This window comes from Balaenoptera musculus, chromosome 2 (assembly GCF_009873245.2).
Source record: "Balaenoptera musculus isolate JJ_BM4_2016_0621 chromosome 2, mBalMus1.pri.v3, whole genome shotgun sequence".
In the NCBI taxonomy this organism is placed as follows: domain Eukaryota; kingdom Metazoa; phylum Chordata; class Mammalia; order Artiodactyla; family Balaenopteridae; genus Balaenoptera; species Balaenoptera musculus.
The window spans coordinates 37,607,389-37,624,784 of record NC_045786.1 but is presented as its reverse complement, the minus strand read 5'-3'; the positions used below and the strand labels follow the sequence as shown (position 1 = coordinate 37,624,784).

Genomic DNA, 17,396 nt, shown 5'->3' with positions numbered 1-17,396 from the left:
GCTGTGGCTCACAGGCTTAGTTGCTCCGCGGCATGTGGGATCTTCCCAGACCAGGGATCGAACCCGTGTCCCCTGCGTTGGCAGGTGGATTCTTAACCACTGTGCCAACCAAGGAAGTCCCTGAAGGTTCCAATTTCTTCAATCTTTTCCAACACTTTGTATGGTCAGTCTTTATAATTTTAGCCATTTTAGTAGCTGTGAAATGGTATCTCATTGTGGTTGGAATTTTCACTTCCCTAATGACTAATGATGTTTAACATCTTTTTGTGTACTTTTTTGCCATCATTCTTATCTTCTTTGGTGAAGTACCTGTTTACTATTTTTGGCCATTTAAAAAATTGAATTGTATTTGTTTTTTATTTTTTTGGCTGTGCCCACGTGGCTTATGGGATCTTAGATCCTCAACCAGGGATCGAACCCAGGCCCTCAGCAGTGGAAGTGTGGAGTCCTTACCACTTGACTGCCAGGGAATTCCAAAGCTATGTTCTTACTGTTGAGTTTTGAGAACTCTCTATATATGCTGCATACAAGTTCTTTTATCAGGTGTATGTTTTGCAAAGATCTTGTCCCCATCTGTGGCTTCTTTTTGTTTTCTTGAAGTATAATTGACATACATTATATTAATTTCAGGCTGCTTTAATTCTTTTAACAGTGTCACGGAAGAGCAGAGGTTTAATTTTGATGACATCCATTTGTTCTTTGGATTGTACTGCTGTTGCTCTAAGAAATCTTTACCTAACCCAAGATGATAAAGGTTTTCTCCTAGAAGTTTAAAGTTTTCAGTTTTACATTTACGTCTGATTCATTTTGGCTCTGTGTGTATCATCTATCTGTATGGCTCCAGGTATGGCTTTAAGTTCATTCTTTTTGCATACAGGTAGCCAGTTGTCCAGCACCATTAGCTGAAAAGCTAAACCTTCTCCACTGTACGTTTCTGTTCCACTAATCTATTTGTCCTAATGACAGTACTACCCTGTCTTAATTACTGAGGATTTATACAAATTCTTGAAATCAGGTAATGTTAGCTTTCCAACTTGGTGCTTTTAAACATTATTTTGTCTGTTCTGCTTACTGTGCATTTCTGTATGAGTTTTAGGAAAAAAGCTTGTCAATTTCTACCCAAAAATCTGGTAGGATTTTTATTGGCATTGCATTGAATCTGTGGACCACCTGAGGGAGAACTGACAACCCCCGAACAAGGCATATCTCTCCATTTATTTAGGTTTTCTTTAATTTCTCTCAGTATTGTGTAGGTCATGTTTACAGATCTTTCACATCTTTCTCAGATTTATCCCTAAGTATTTCATGTTTCTTGATGCTATTGTAAATGGTATTTTTTAATAAGAATTTCTTGTTGTTGCTTGGCTACATATAGCAGTTGATTTTTGTATATTGCTCTTGTATCCTGCAGCCTTGCTAAACTTATTAAAAGAAAAGTGAGAAAAAGAAATACATTCTTTACAGATGATTGGCTTTGTGTTGCAGCAAGCCTTTAATGCTTAGCCAGGCTGTTTACAACTCTGCCTTAGCTTTCAGTCTTGCTTGTGTGGAGCCTGAATGCTAGACAGAAATGAAAGCTTATTGTTTTCTCAGGCATTTCTGAGCAAATATCCAGCCCTGGGCATGTGTTATGCTTTGATTCCCCAGTATACTGTGGGACCTTTTAAAAGGCCTTTCTCCCTATCATCTCCTTTCCCAACCTCTTTCTTCCCAGATCTTTCCCTTGCCCAGGTTATTGCAGCCAATACTTGTGCCTTTAAATACTTTCAGCAAAAGCTGCCCAGCCCTGGGAACACTAAGTCTGGCAAAACAAAGGTGAGCTCTTGCACTGATCCTCCAGGGAGCTGCCAGATAGCCAGTAACCCACAACCACCATTCTGTGAGAACTGTTTTCCTCCCTCTGGTACTAGCAACCCACCCAAGCAACTTCCAGGAAATTTAACACATCAGTGGGTACCCTTATGTTCCCCCTTCATTTATCACTTTTTCCCTTTTGGGAGTTGGATGTTAAAAACTAGGACATTCAAAAGTATATGCATATATGGGGGAAATTAGAAAGTGACCATGATACCTAAGGAAAGGCTCAGAAAAGACAATATTACGTTTACACCTAAGGCTGATCCTTGGTACAGAGAGAGACAGCCTATGACAATTAAAAAAAAAACAATGGCAAACCCTGGAAAAGGGGGAGAATCTGATTCCCGGAGTTACCATATTACCAGATTCAAATGTCCAGTGTTCAACAAAAAATTCACAAGGCATGCAAAGAAACATGAGAGTATGGCCCATTCAAAAGAAAATATATCACCAGAATCTGTCCCTGAAAAAGACTTAATGGCAGCTATATTAGACAAAGACTTGCAAACAATGGTCCTGGGGACTTCCCTGGTAATGCAGTGGTTAAGAATCCGCCTGCCAATGCAGGGGACATGGGTTCGAGCTCTGGTCCAGGAAGATCCCACATGCCACAGAGCAGCTAAGCCTGTGCGCCACAACTACTGAAGCCCACGCGCCTAGAGCCCGTGCTCTGCAACAAAGAGAAGCCACTGCAGCCCGCGCACCACAATGAAGAGTAGCCCCTGCAAGTGGGGGCTTAATATTTATTTTTATATTAATATTTTATATAAATATTAATATTTAATATTAATTAAAAATAAATAAACCAGTGGATCAAAGAGGAAATCACAGGGGAAATTAGAAAATAATTAGAATGAATGAAAAGAAAAACAAAACATACCAAAACTTATGGGATGCAGCAAAAGCAGTGCTAAGGGGAAATTATAGCTGTAAATGTTCACATTAAAAAAACAAGAGGCCTTCCCTGGTGGCGCAGTGGTTGAGAATCTGCCTGCCAATGCAGGGGACACGGGTTCGAGCCCTGGTCTGGGAAGATCCCACATGCCGCGGAGCAACTAGGCCTGTGAGCCACAACTACTGAGCCTGCGCGTCTGGAGCCTGTGCTCCGCAACAAGAGAGGCCACGATAGTGAGAGACCCGCGCACTGCAATGAAGAGTGGCCCCCGCTTGCCGCAACTAGAGAAAGCCCTCGCACAGAAACGAAGACCCAACACAGCCATAAATAAATAAATAAATAAATAAAAAACAAGATCTTAAGTCAGCCAGCTAACTTTCAACTTAAAAACTAGAAAAAGAACAAACTAAACCAAAAGCTAGCAGAAGGAAGAAAATAAAGATTACAGCAAAGATAAATGAAATTCGTATAGAAAAACAATAGAGAAAATCAGTGAAACCAAAAGTTGGTTCTTTGAAAAGATCAATGAAATGGATGAACTTTTAGCTAGATGGACTAAGGAAAAAAGACACAAGTCATTAAGAAATGAAAGCAAGGGGACTTCCCTGTTGGCTCAGTGGTTAAGAATCTGCCTGCCAATGCAGGGGACATGGGTTCGAGCCCTGGTCTGGGAAGATCCCACATGTCGCGGAGCAACTAAGCCTGTGTGCCACAACTACTGAGCCTGCACTCTAGAGCCCACGAGCCACAACTACTGAGCCTGCACACCTAGAGCCTGTGCTCCACAACAAGAGAAGCCACTGCAATGAGAAGCCCCCTCACCTCAACTAGAGAAAGCCCCTGCGTGGCAACAGAAGACCCAACGCAGCCAAAAATAAAAATAAATAAATTTATATATAAAAAAAATGAAAGCAGGGACATTACTACTAATTCTACAGAAAGAAAAAAGAGTTTTAAAAGAGTACTATGGGGACTTCCCTGGTAGTACAGCAGTTAGGACTCCTTGCTCCCAGTGCAGGGGGCCTGGGTTCAATCCCTGGTCAGCAAACTAGATCCTGCACGCTGCAACTAAGACCTGGTGCAGCCAAATAAATAATTTTTTTTTTTTAAAAAAGAGAGTACTATGAGCAATTAATTGTACACCAACAAATCAGATTACCTGGGTGAAATGGACATGTTCCTAGAAACACAAAACCTATCAAGAGTAAATCACAAAGAAATAATCTGAATAGACCTATAACTAGTAAGGAGATAGAATCACTACTCAAGAATTTCCCAGGAAAGGGCTTCCCTGGTGGCGCAGTGGTTAAGAATCCGCCTGCCGATGCAGGGGACATGGGTTCGAGCCCTGGTCCGGGAAGATCCCACAGGCTGCGGAGCAACTAAGCCTATGTGCCACAACTGCTGAGCCTATGCTGTAGAGCCCGCAAGCCACAACTACCGAGCCCGCGTGCCTAGAGCCCATGATCCGCAACAAGAGAAACTACCACAATGAGAAGCCCGCGCACCGCAACGAAGAGTAGTCCCCGCTCACCGCAACTAGAGAAAGCCCGCATGCAGCAACGAAGACCCAACACAGCCAAAAATAAATAAATAAATAAATAAATAAATAAAAAGAATTTCCCAAGAAAGAAAAGCCTTGGACCTAATGGCTTCACTGTGAATTCTACCAAATATTTAAAGAACTAGCACCAGTCCTTCTCAAGTTTTTCTGAAATATTTCAGGGGAAGAAACACTTCCTAACTCATTCTGTGAGGCCAGCATAACTTTGATACCAAAGCCAGAAGACACTACAGGAAAACTACAGACCAGTATCCCTTTTGAACATAGATGAAAAAATCCTCAGCAAAATACTAGCAAATAGAATTCAGCAACACTTGAAAAGGATTATACATCATGACCAAGTGAGATTTATTCCTGGAATACAAGGATGATCAACATAACATGCTACAACAAAATGAAGGAAAAAAAACACATGATCATCTCAACTGATGTAGAAAAAGCAAGATTCCGTGCCCTTTCGTGATTAAAAACACTCAATAAAATAGGAAAAGAAGGGAACTACTTCCACACAATAAAATCCGTATATGAAAATCCCACAGCAAACATAATACTCAATGGCTTTTCCTCTAAAATCAGGAACAAGGCAAGGATGCCCACTTTCACCACTTTTATTCAACATAGTAATGGAAGTTCTAGTCAGAGCCATTAGGCTATAAAAGAAATAAAAGGCATCCAAATTAGAAAGGAAGAAGTAAAAGTATCTCTGTTTGCAGACGAATGATCTTATCTGTAGAAAATCCTAAAGACTACAAAAAAGCTGTTAGAACTAATAAATGACTTCAGCAAAGTAGCAGGATACAAAGTCAACACACAGTTGTATTTCTATACACAATGAACAATCCGAAAAGGAAATTACAAAAATGATTCCAGGGCTTCCCTGGTGGCACAGTGGTTAAGAATCCGCCTGCCAGTGCAGGGGCCCTGGGTTCGAGCCCTGGGCCAGGAAGATCCCACATGCCGCAGAGCCAACAAAGCCCATGCGCCACAACTACTGAGCCTGCGCTCTAGAGCCCGTGAGCCACAACTACTGAAGCCCGCGCGCCTAGAGCTCCGCAACGAGAAGCCACCGCAATGAGAAGCCTGCGCACCACAACAAAGAGTAGCCCCGGCTCATCGCAACTAGAGAAAGCCCACATGCAGCAGCAAGGACCCAACGCAGCCAAAAATAAATAAATTAATTTTAAAAAATGATTCCATATATAGTAGCATCAAAAAGAATAAAATACTTAGGAATTAACCAAGGAGGTGAAAGACATGTACAATGAAAACTACAAAACACTCCTGAAAGAAATTATAGACATAAATGGAAACACATCCCATGATCATGCATTGGAAGACTTAATGTTGTTAAAATTGGACTTCCCTGGTGGTCCAGTGGTAAAGAACCCGCCTTTCAATGCAGGGGACAGAGGTTCGATCCCTGGTTGGGGAACTAAGATCTCACATGCCGCAGGGAAACTAAACCCGTATACCACAACTACTGAGCTCGTGTGCCTCAACGAGACAGCCCACGTGCCGCAAACTACAGAGCCCATGCACTCTGGAGCCTGCACGCCAGAACTAGAGAGAGAAAACCCGCATGCTGCAACTAGAGAGAAGCCCGAGCGCCACAATGAAGAGCCCGCGCCACAACGGAGGATCCCGCATGCCTCAGTGAAGACCCCATGTGCCTCAACTGAGACCCGACACGGCCAAAAAAAATAAATTAAAAAAAAAAATTGTTAAAATGTTATTAGTACCTAAAGCAATCTATAGATTCAGTGCAGTCCCTAAAATCTCAAGGACCTTTATGCAGAAATGGAAAAACACTACAACTCATATGGGATCTCAAGGGACCCCAACAGACAAAACAATTTTGAAAAAGACTAAAACTGGAGGACTCACACTTCCTGGTTTCAAAACCTACTACAAAGCTATAGTAATCACAACAGTATTGACATAAAAAGAGACAGACATATAGATCAATGAAATAGCCCAGAAATAAACCCTCAAATATACAATCAAATGATTCTTGACAATGGTGCCAAGGCCATTCAATGAGGAAAGGACAGTCTTCAACAAATGGTGCTGGGAAAACTGGATAACCACATGCAAAAGAATGAAGTTGGACTCTTACCTAACACTATATACAAAAATTAACTCAAAATGGATCAAGGACCAAAATATAAAACCTAAAACAATAAAATTCTTGGAAAACATAGGACAAAAGCTTCGTGACATTGGATTTGGTGATTTCTTGGATATGACACCAAAGGCATAGGCAACAAAAGAAAAAATAGACAAATTGGACTTCATGAAAATTAAAAAACTTTTTACATTAAGAAACAGTATCAACAAAGTAAAAAGGCAACCAACAGAATGGGAGAAAATATTTCCAAATCACTTATTTGATAAGGGATTAGTATCTAGAATGTATAGAGAACTCCTAAAACAACACACACACACACAAAACCAGATTCAAAAATGGGCAAAGGACTTGAATAGACATTTCTCCAAAAAAGATATGTGAATGGCCAATAAGCACATGAAAAGATGCTTAACATCACTAATTATTAGGGAAACGCAAATCAAAATTACAATGAGATACCACCTCACACCTATCAGGATGGCTACTGTCAAAAAAACAGAAAACAAAGTGTTCGGTGAGGATGTGGAGAAATTGGAACACTTGTGCACTATTGGTGGGATTGTAAAATGGGAAAGCCACTGTGGAAAACAGTATGTAGGCTCCTCAAAAAATTAAAAATAGAATTACCATATGACCCAGCAATTCCACTTTAGGGTATATATCGAAAAAAATTAAAAGCAGAGTCTCAGAGATGTTTGTAAACTCATGTTCATAGCAGCAGTATTCACAATAGCTAAAACATGAAAGCAACCCAAGTGTCCATCAACCAATGAATGGATAAACAAAATGTGGTATATACATACAATGGAATATTATTCAGGCCTAAAAAGGAAGGAAATTCTGCAATATGCTATAACATGGATGAACCTCGAGAACATTATGCTAAGTGAAATAAAACAATATTTATCTTATAAAAAGATAAATACTGTATGATTCCACTTATATTAGGTACGTAGAGTAGTCAAGAGCACAAAGACAGACACAAGGTATAATGATTGATGGTTGCCAGGGGCTGGGGAGAACAGGGAGTTATTGTTTAATAACTGTAGAGTTTCAGATTTACAAGATGAAAAGAGATGGGAATGGATGGTGGTGATGGCTACACAACAATGTGAATGTATTTAATACCACTTAAAAATGATTAAGATAGTAAATTTTTTGTTATGTGTATTTTAACTCAATAAGAAACAAATTTCTATCAGTAAGAGAATATAGTGCTTCCCTGGTGGCGCAGTGGTTGAGAATCTGCCTGCCAATGCAGGGGACACGGGTTCGGGCCCTGGTCTGGGAAGATCCCACATGCCGCGGAGCAACTAGGCCCGTGAGCCACAATTACTGAACCTGCGCGTCTGGAGCCTGTGCTCCACAACAAGAGAAGCCGTGATAGTGAGAGGCCCGCGCATCGCGATGAAGAGTGGCCCCCACTTGCCGCAACTGGAGAAAGCCCTCGCACAGAGACGAAGACCCAGCACAGCCATATATAAATAAATAAAAATAAATAAATAATTAAAAAAAAAAAGTGAATGGGAAAATTCCTCTAAAAAAAAAAAAAGAGGGCTTCCCTGGTGGCGCAGTGGTTGAGAGTCCGCCTGCCAATGCAGGGGACACGGGTTCGAGCCCTGGTCTGGGAAGATCCCACATGCCGCGGAGCAACTAGGCCCGTGAACCACAACTACTGAGCCTGCGCGTCTGGAGCCTGTGCTCCGCAACAAGAGAGGCCGCGATAGTGAGAGGCCCGCGCACAGCGATGAAGAGTGGCCCCCGCTCGCCACAACTAGAGAAAGCCCTCGCACAGAAACGAAGACCCAACACAGCCATAAATAAATAAATAAAATTTATAAAAAAAAAAAAAAAAAAAAGAATATATAACTTGAGGTATAACTCATACAATGGAATACCATATAACAATAAAAATGAATCAACTGCACGACACCACAGATGAATCACACAGTGCTGATGAAAAAACAAGACATAAAAGAACATACACAGAATGATTCTATTTACCTAAAGTTCAAAAGCAGACAAATTATATTGTATAAAGATGCATACAAGGAATGGTATGAGTCAAAATGAAAACAGGTGTATGAATAACAAAATAAGATGACCTCTAGTGGTTCCCAATCTTAGCACTACCTCCAAATCACGGGGGGTGGGGTGGGGTGTGGCAGCCTAAAAAATCTACCCACATCTAGGTTCCACACCCCTAAGTTCTGATTTCAAATCTCCAGGTGTTTGTTTCTTTTCTTTTCTTTTTTGGGCCACGCTGTGCCACGCGGCTTGTGTGATCTTAGTTCCCAGGCCGGGGACTGAACCCGCGTCCTAGGCAGTGAAAGCGCAGAGTCCTAACCACTGGACCGCCAGGGAGTTCCCTCCAGGTGTTTCTAATGTGAAGACAAAGTTGAGGATGCTGCCTGCTCTAAGGTGGAGCAAGAGGGCTGTGATAGGGAAGGCCAGATGTGGGGCCTCTGGGGTGCTGGCAATGGTCTTCCTTGACCTGGGGGGAGTTTCACAGGTGTTAGCTTCATAATTTTTCACTCTACATTTATTTTATGCCCTTATCTATACATGTCAGCTCTTCTCTTTTTCCACAGCATACACGTAGGTGTTCCAGGGCCCACAGCTCACGGTCCTTACTTGGAGTTGCTTATCTACAAAGTACTTCACACGGCAGGGCCGATCCAAGCTGGTCGTGTCTTTGTGGCCAAGCTGTCCATATTTACCTAAAGTGAAATAAGCTGCTTTGCCATCCTCTCCACTGGGCCTTGTGGCTTTTCCCCTCCAGGAAGGAAAAACAGCCCACTGACTGAAGTGCTGGGCTTAAGCCACCACTCTGCTGGTGTCTGCTCCATGAATTCAGGAGACCAGCACCACAGAGCCTCCAGGACCAGGCAATTCCACAGGTCCCCAAGAGGCAAGATGCTCCTCCAGGCTCCCCACTCCTAAGCTCAGATGTTCAGAGCAGAGATTTTTATTTTATCTTTTTCTCTACCCAGTGCCAGACCAAAAGATGTTTCATGACTGTTGGCTAAATATTCCCTTAAGACAAATACTTTTTCAGAAAGGTAGAAGGGAAATACTGATATGTTGCCCTATTTCTCTCTTGTCTGGTCTCTGCCCCTCTGAGTGTGCCTATATCTGTCCCAGAGAAGGGAGTAGACAGCTTTTCAGTCCCAATGGTCAGGCTGAGGCCCCTGCTTCCACTTCTCTGCATGGCTGTTGTCACCTGCCCTCTACTCCCAGGTACTTCCTCCCCTTGGTTTAAGTGTCACAAAAGCAAACCTTTTACTTACCCCAGCCCCAGGTGTAGAGCTCCCCCGTTCCTGCAACCAAAGGACAGCAAAAGGACAGTAAGGGGCTGACACCATTGCTCTTTGACTAGGCATTTGTCCAGCTCGGCCTGCCAGCATGTTATGGTCACCATGAGACTTACTTGGCGTAGCAAAACATATCCTCTCTCTTTTTAACAACTGTCTAGTCGCATTTGGGGTGATAAAGGATCCAAACTGAAAAAGTTCACCTCCCTATATGGGGACTGATTGGCCTGCAACTCACAGCTGCTGAGTTTAGGACAGCCCTGCTGTCACATGAAAGGCTGGCAACACTAGCCTCCCTCCAGAAGGAAGAACCTTCGGGGCCTGACAGGCTGGGGAGCCACTGTTAAAGCCCCGTGGGAGTGTACTGAGTGGGGCAGCTACTCAGTACATGTCAAAGACGCTTAATTAAAATGGTAGTTTTTTAGGTGACCACACCCTTTTCTGCAGCCACCAGCTAGAGAGTGGGGTGGAGGGACCTCCTGCCCCATCCTGAACCAGCCTACCCAGCCCCACTCACTTGTCACCACTGCTGTGTGCCGGGATCCACAGCTGGCCTTGACTGCATCTGAGCCCAGGGGGAGGTCCAATAAAGCCGGGAAGGGCTGGACAGCTATGAAGGGGGTGGGGGCTCCATCCTCACCCCCGGCTACTCTCTTCACTTCAGAACCATCTTCATTCAGTCCTGAGGCTTCAGAGAAGTAATAAGAGTGATGATGATAATGATGCTGAACACTCACTGAGCGCTGATCTAAACCTCATTCATATACTGACTCACTCACTACAACCGCTGACACACTTGCTCTAGCTCCAAAGCCATCGCTCCCAACCCCACATTCCCTGGGAAGTGCTGGAGTTGACAGGTTTGTGGGGCATGTAGTGCTGACACTGGCATCAGCCTTGCCGTGCTCCCTCTCATAAGGGGCTCAGAGTCCTTCATTGTGTCCTGGGGTCCCAAGGATGTCACATACCCTTTTGAGCACTGTAGCTCTCAGGCCAACAATATGGCCAGGAGACAGGAATGACAGAAACGTGTGGAAATCAAGAATTGACCCTCACCAACAGACTTGTGGTTGCCAAGGAGGAGAGGGGTGGGGGAGGGATGGATTGGGAGTTTGGGATTAGCAGATGTCAACTATTATATATAGACTGGATAAACAACAAGATCCTACTGTGTAGCACAGGGAACTGTATTCAATATGCTGTGATAAACCATAATGGAAAAGAATATATATATATATATGTATAACTGAATCATTTTGCCATACAGCAGAAATTAACACAACATAAATCAACTATACTTCAATAAAATATATCAAAAAAAAAGAATTGACTCTCACCTTCTGAGGTTGTCTTTCCATCCTCTGCCACGCTCTTGGTGGGCAGGGCCAGCTGCCCTGATTCATTCCAGCCCCAGATATAAATATCCCCAGCCTCTGAAAGAGAGATAAAGGGGCCCCATTAACAGACTGTGATCGCCCCCTCCACCTCCTAAGCATGTGCATCCATCTAGACTCCACTACACCCCACTAGCTCCCTAGAGACAACTCCTGCCTGCCCTGCCCAAGTCAGCACTCCAGGCAAAGTGCTTCCCTCAGGCCCCAGCAGCTTCCTTGTCTCAACAGGGCCCCTTCCCCCTTAAGTGCCTTCAGGTCACCCTATTCTTAAAGGAAGTCTCTTGCTGGCTCTTCCTCTCCACTTTCACTTTTTCCTTTTGTTGTTAAATTGCACCCCTCACTCACCCCGCATGAGTTTGGAAATGTGGCCCTGGAAGTTCCCCAGTGGTCTTTTTTTCACATCCACTGAGCCCAGGCCCCTTTCGTCAGCCCTACCTGCCACCGGTCCTGCTGAAGGCCTTTTAAAAAACTTGTTTTGGGCTTCCCTGGTGGCGCAGTGGTTGAGGGTCTGCCTGCTAATGCAGGGAGCACGGGTTCGAGCCCTGGTCTGGGAGGATCCCGCATGCCGCGGAGCGGCTGGGCCCGTGAGCCACAATTACTGAGCCTGCGCATCTGGAGCCTGTGCTCTGCAACAGGAGAGGCCGCGATGGTGAGGGGGCCCGCGCACCGCGATGAAGAGTGGCCCCCACTTGCCGCAACTGGAGAAAGCCCTTGCACGGAAACGAAGACCCAACACAGCCAAAAATAAATAAATAAATAAATAAATAATTCTGCTAAAAAAAAAAACAAAAACAAAAAACCTTCCACCTTCCCCCACCTCTGCCCTGCTCATCTTAATCTCAACCACCATCAGCTCTTTCCTAGACAACAAGAACCTTTTAAAAAAAACAAAAACAAAACTTGTTTTAACTGAGGTGGTATTGGTTTATAACATTATATAAGTTTCATGTGTACAGCATTATATTTTGACTTCTGTATGCACTACAGTGTGCTTATCACCAAGAGGTTAGTTTTCATCCGTCACCATCCAGCCAACCCCCTTTACCCATTGCACCCTCCCCCTCCCCCGAAGGCCTCTGGAAGCTCTCACAGCACTGGAGTTGGTTGATTGGAGCAACAGCCCTATGCTAAAAATTCACTAACAGCAGTGGCTAATTTTTATCAAGTGCTTATTCTGTGCCACTGTTCTAAGCACAATATCCCCATTTTATTCAAGAGAAAACTTGAGGCACAGAGAGGTTAGGTCCTCTGCCCAAGATCACAAGGGGCAGGGTGATGATTTGAACCTGGGAGGTCCAGTCTGAAGCATCCGTGCTCCAACCACGCAACACCAAGGCCTCAAATGCCTTTTGGACCTTAGTGCGAGACTTCCCATTGGGCTCACCTTCCAGCCCTCTCTTCTCTTCCCTCCAGCCCAGTCGTTCTCAAGCCTGGCTGCTGACCCAGGCCCATTACATGTGAATATGGACGGGACAGTACAGGCATAGGTAGTTTTTAAAGACCCCTGGTGAAACCATGCCCCATAGAGTTAACAGAAGCTGATAACTAATAGAAATTCCTGAACTTCTCTTACAGAACAACAGATGAGGGAACAGCCTGTTAAAACCCCTTTGCTTGTTAAGTGCCTTCATTGATTAAGTTCACTTTCGTTATTTTTCTTTTTTTCTCTTTAATCGCATACCTTCCCAGCTTCATGCAACTCAGTTGTTTCACAGGAACTTGGAGTCAGCTCCTGCCCAATGAAAGCCAGCTGGGGACTAGTTGGGGCCACTGACCCTAAAACTGGGCCTGTGCAGATGTCCAGTGGATGGCCTCTTGATGTCAGAGGGCTGGAAAACTCCACCCTCAGATCATGCTAAGCGCCTCCACTTTTTTTTTTTTTTGGCCACACCGCGCGGCTTGTGGGATCTTAGTTCCCCAACCAGGGACTGAACCAGGGCCCCTGAAGTGAAAGCGCCGAGTCCTAACCACTGGACTGCCAGGGAGTTCCCAAAGCGCCTCCATTTTGAATATGCAGAAGCATGTGACCCAGATATGCCTGCTCAGAACACTGATTACCTCCCCTTCTTCCCTACCTCCAATCACCTTTCCCCACACCTAAGACCACCCTGCTTAACCCATAAATACCCCAACTCCCTTCAGGGAGGCAGATCTGAGACTTATTATTCTCCCATTTCCTCTCTTGGCTGCCTTGTGAACAAACTGTTTCTTGGCTGTAAACCTTGGCATCTCAGCGTCTGGCTTGCTGAGCATCAGGACCTGGTCGGTAACGATATAAGTGGCGGCCAGAGCCCCAAATGCAGATCCTTGAAAAGATCATTCGCTCCCAGCCGCACCCAACAGCCTAGAAATCAGCTGCACCTGGATCTCCTGCCAGAGTGGTGAACACAATCTCAAGTGAAACTCCTCATTCTGGTCCTGGGTCACCAGCCATGGCACCACCAGAGCTCACACTCACCATCATCATCCTCCCGGTGGGCATCCAAGTGTCCACTGTGTGCCACACATCACGGCCACCCGGGCAACTGCTGCTGCCTTCTTTTTTTTTTCTCCTTAGCTCGGTTGCCCCTCACCCCTTCATTCTCCCTTGGGGAGTATTTTAGAAAGACAGCCCTGGCTGGAGGCAGACGGAGGGGAGGGGTAGTGAGACCAGTAACAGAAGACAGGAAACAATTGTAACAGTCCGGGTGCGAGTGGGTGATGGTGAATGCAGAGGGGCTGAATCTGAGAGGCATTAGGGAGTCATGAATGACTGGGCTGGCTGATGTGGGAGGAGCCTGGGAGGAGGCCCGGCTAGGGCACCCATCAATCTGCGAGAGAAGGAGGAAGGTTTGGAGCCTAGGAGACCTTGAGCTGGTTTTGGAAAAGCACTAGGTCACTCACCACTCACACACAGAGAGTGCCAGCCACCTGCGGCCACCTCAGCCATGGTTAGGCCCTGCAGCGCCTGCAGCAGCCTCGGCTCCGGCTCTGCCTCCAGAGTCCCGTGGCCCAGCTGTCCGTGCCTGAGCAAGGGAGACCCTAGTCAACTACAGTCACACCAATGGGTCTCCCTCCCCTTCCCTCCCCAATCACTCTCTCCTGCCCCCTGTATGCTCACCTCCCACTCCGAGCCACATTTACCCGCCCCCCACCCCACCCCCACCCCCCGTCATCGCCGCAAAAGCCCAGCCGGCCCACCTCACCTGCCCCCGCCCCAGGAGAACACCTGGCCCGCCGCGTCCAGCAGCAACGCGTGCTCAGCGCCCAGCTCCAGCCGGCGCGCCCGCAGTGTCGGGGCCAGAGGCCGGTAGAAGGGCGGCCGCGGGCTCACGTAGGCGCGAGCGCAGGGCAGCAGCGGCAGCGGCCCAGCCTGGGTCTCATCGCCGCCCGGTCCGTCTTCCCGCTCGGCCTCCGGCACGGTCTGGGCCCAGAGGGGCTCCCCGCGCAGCGCCGAACCGGGCGCCCAGGCCTGCAGCTCCGTCCCGGCCCCGGGTCCCGGCCCCGCCCGCAGCACCACCAGGAGCTCCTCCGACGCCCATGCGTCCCTGCAGCCGCCCACCGCTCCGACGGCGAAGCCAGACAGCTCCACCTGGCCTCCTCCACCTGCGGGGGGCGGAGAGCTGGCTGGGGAGGGGGCGGGACACGCACCCAGGGCTGGGGTCGGGATGGCGCCGGAAGGGGGGCGCTCACGGGTCACGAAGGCGGTGTAGCTCCAGCTCGCGCTCACGCGGCAGACATCGAGGCCCGCACCCGGCGCCCTCAGAGGCTCGGGGCTGTGTACCTGGCGCCCGCGCCCCGAGCCCAGCGCCTGCCCGAAGCCGCAGAAACCGAAGCCGAACCAGGCCCCGCGACGCTCCTCGGCCATGCCCGGCAGCGCCCTCTGCTGGCTGCGACCTGGCTGGGGCGGCCGGCGGGACGGAGGGTTAAGGCTAGAACCCGAAGAGATTCTTCCAGATGAGCCCTTGCGGTACACTGAAGCTGCCTCACCTGTAAAATGGGGGAAATGCCATCCTCCTAACCACAGAGGCAGACGATGTGCATTCCACCAACATTCGCTGAGCGGGAGCCTTGGCTAAGTCCTGCCAGATTTAGGAAGATTCTGAGCTGTCTAGAGTGGGGCACTTTCCCTGCCTTCCCTTTTGACTCAAACAAGTTCGCTGTCCCACAAAGTGGGCACGAGGTATTTAAATGGCTTCTCTCTTAGACGTTGGACTAGGATCTGAGTCCCTCCCTCTCCAAATTCCCAATGCCAGGCACATTATCCCATGTAATCTTGGGAACTAGAATTGCCCCCATTTGACAGCAGAGACTCCCAGAGAAAGTAACCCTTACACAATCACATAGCTTAGGACCGAGAGGGGCAGAAGGCTGAACTCAAGGCCCATAATTTCCACATACAGTGCTCTTCCCACCAGTGGAAGGCAGAGCATTTGAGAAACAATGCCCTGTACGGGTTAGGACCAGTTCCAGGGTTCACATGTTTGCCTCTGCAGCTAGCAGTGCCTGTGTCCTCAGCCAATTTACTTAAGCTCTCTCAATCCAATTCAATTTCTTCAGTTTCACAAAGCTGGGGAGTAGGGGAGGTGATGTTTGTACCTACCTTGTAGAAGTGTTTGGAACAGATGCAAATAAAGGGTTCAAGTGTTGGCACCTACCATGGTAAGCACATGGTATCAGCTTATTAAGTCCGGTACTTAGAACTGATAAAAATGACCACTGGATTTTCAGGGACCTATATAAACACAATTTCAACTGGACCTTATCTAGTCACTTATTCGTTCCACATGCATTTATTGATCCCTTACTCTAAGTCATTGAGGACCGCTGTCTACTTCCAAGGAGCTCACGCATAAATGGGGAGACAGATGCACAGTCGAGTGGCACGCTAAGGCCACTTTTTCCGTACAGCATGTTCGGCTTGATCAGAATTTCCCTGGCATTTTCTAGCCTGTGAAGTCAGGTCCTGGGTCTCTCCTTGACCCGGGCCTGGGCTCCTGCCCCTTCCGGGTCAAATCCCAGCCCTAGGAGGCCTCTGACCTTGATTTTTACCCTGTGCCCTCCACCCCCTCAGGCAGCTCCTTCCAATGGGCAGTCTTGAGGGAGGAGGAAAGGCCGGGGCGCAGGGCGGCCACCCAGGAACGAGGCTCCAGACAGCCCAAGACCTGGCTGGCAGCCGCAGGAAGGAAAGGTTTGAAGAGCCGCGCCCTGAGCGAGGCGCCCATTGGCTGCCGCCGCCTCCCCGGGGCCAATCACCGGAGAGAGCGGTGACGTCACCGCGCGGGGAGGACAGCCTTGGGACAAGCTCACCTCGGTTCGGGCGATCTCCGCCGCGGCCTGTCCAGTCCTAGCTCGATCAAACAGGTCCCAAGGCCTACGCTAGGCCGCTGCGGCCTCCGGCGGGGAGTGGGCGAAACCTTCGGTGGGCGTGGGCTCGTTGGGCCAGATGGTCCCGTCCTCCGCAGGCACGCGCGGGGCCGCGGAGTCAGTATTAGAAGCACTTGGGGGACGATGAGAAAGAACTGAGGGGTTGGCGACAAGCGACCCCAGTGACGGGCGCCGCCTGTCAGTCCTCTCAGTCTGGGATGGCGGCAGCTCGCTACTGGACACGCGCGGGTCTGAGGCCCTAGAAGCAGCACCCGAATTAGGCGGGTGCTGGGCAGCTTTTACCTTCCATTGGCTCGGGATCTGTCACTTACCTCCGTTAAGCCAATGAGAGTCAAGCTGGGCTTAGTCCGCTCTGCAGAGAGCGGAAGTAGGCTCTCAGGGACCACCCGCCCAGGCAGGTGGGGATGCCCGCAGCGGTCCAAGCTTAGCTCCAACCCCGCTCAGCTACTGAAGCTTCCCTCAGGGCTTTCCCACCCCCAGATCCCGAGCTCTGCCTGACTGGAGGTCACTGAAAACTCTCAATACAAAGGCAGAAGTGGGCTTCCCTGGTGGCGCAGTGGTTAAGACTCCACCTGCCAATGCAGGGGACACGAGTTCAAGCCCCGGTCCAGGAAAATCCCACGTGCGGCGGAGCAACTAAGCCCGTGCGCCACAACTACTGAGCCTGCGCTCTAGAGCCCCCAAGCCACAACTACTGAGCCCATGTGCCTGGAGCCTGTGCTCCGCCACAAGAAAAGCCAAAGCAATGAGAAGCCCACGCACTGCAACAAAGAGTAGCCCCCGTTAGCCCCCGTTCACTGCAACTAGAGAAAGCCTACACAGCAAGGAAGACCCAAAAGCAGCCATAAATCAATCAATAAAGGTGGAAGTATTGAAA

General features: G+C 47.8%; 1 protein-coding gene across 8 annotated transcripts in view; it reads right to left on the bottom strand.

Annotated features, from left to right (window-relative positions):
- RCCD1 (RCC1 domain containing 1) overlaps nucleotides 1-17,056 on the bottom strand; it is a 32,732-nt gene extending 15,676 nt beyond the window's left edge. Inside the window, exons 1-8 of one of the 8 annotated variants that reach the window (XM_036843074.1) lie at nucleotides 16,442-17,056; nucleotides 14,825-15,121; nucleotides 14,338-14,737; nucleotides 14,036-14,157; nucleotides 11,096-11,191; nucleotides 10,276-10,446; nucleotides 9,735-9,764; nucleotides 9,079-9,164 (exon numbers count right to left, since the gene is read on the bottom strand). In XM_036843074.1, the coding sequence (XP_036698969.1) occupies nucleotides 9,079-9,164; nucleotides 9,735-9,764; nucleotides 10,276-10,446; nucleotides 11,096-11,191; nucleotides 14,036-14,157; nucleotides 14,338-14,737; nucleotides 14,825-14,999 (1,080 nt within the window). In that variant the 5' untranslated portion in view covers nucleotides 15,000-15,121; nucleotides 16,442-17,056. Of the gene's footprint in view, nucleotides 1-8,355; nucleotides 9,165-9,734; nucleotides 9,765-10,275; nucleotides 10,447-11,095; nucleotides 11,192-14,035; nucleotides 14,158-14,337; nucleotides 15,122-16,441 lie in introns of those variants that run through there. The other 7 variants (XM_036843076.1, XM_036843072.1, XM_036843075.1 and 4 more) reach the window with 7 other exon arrangements.
- Between the last annotated feature and the right edge of the window lie 340 nt (nucleotides 17,057-17,396).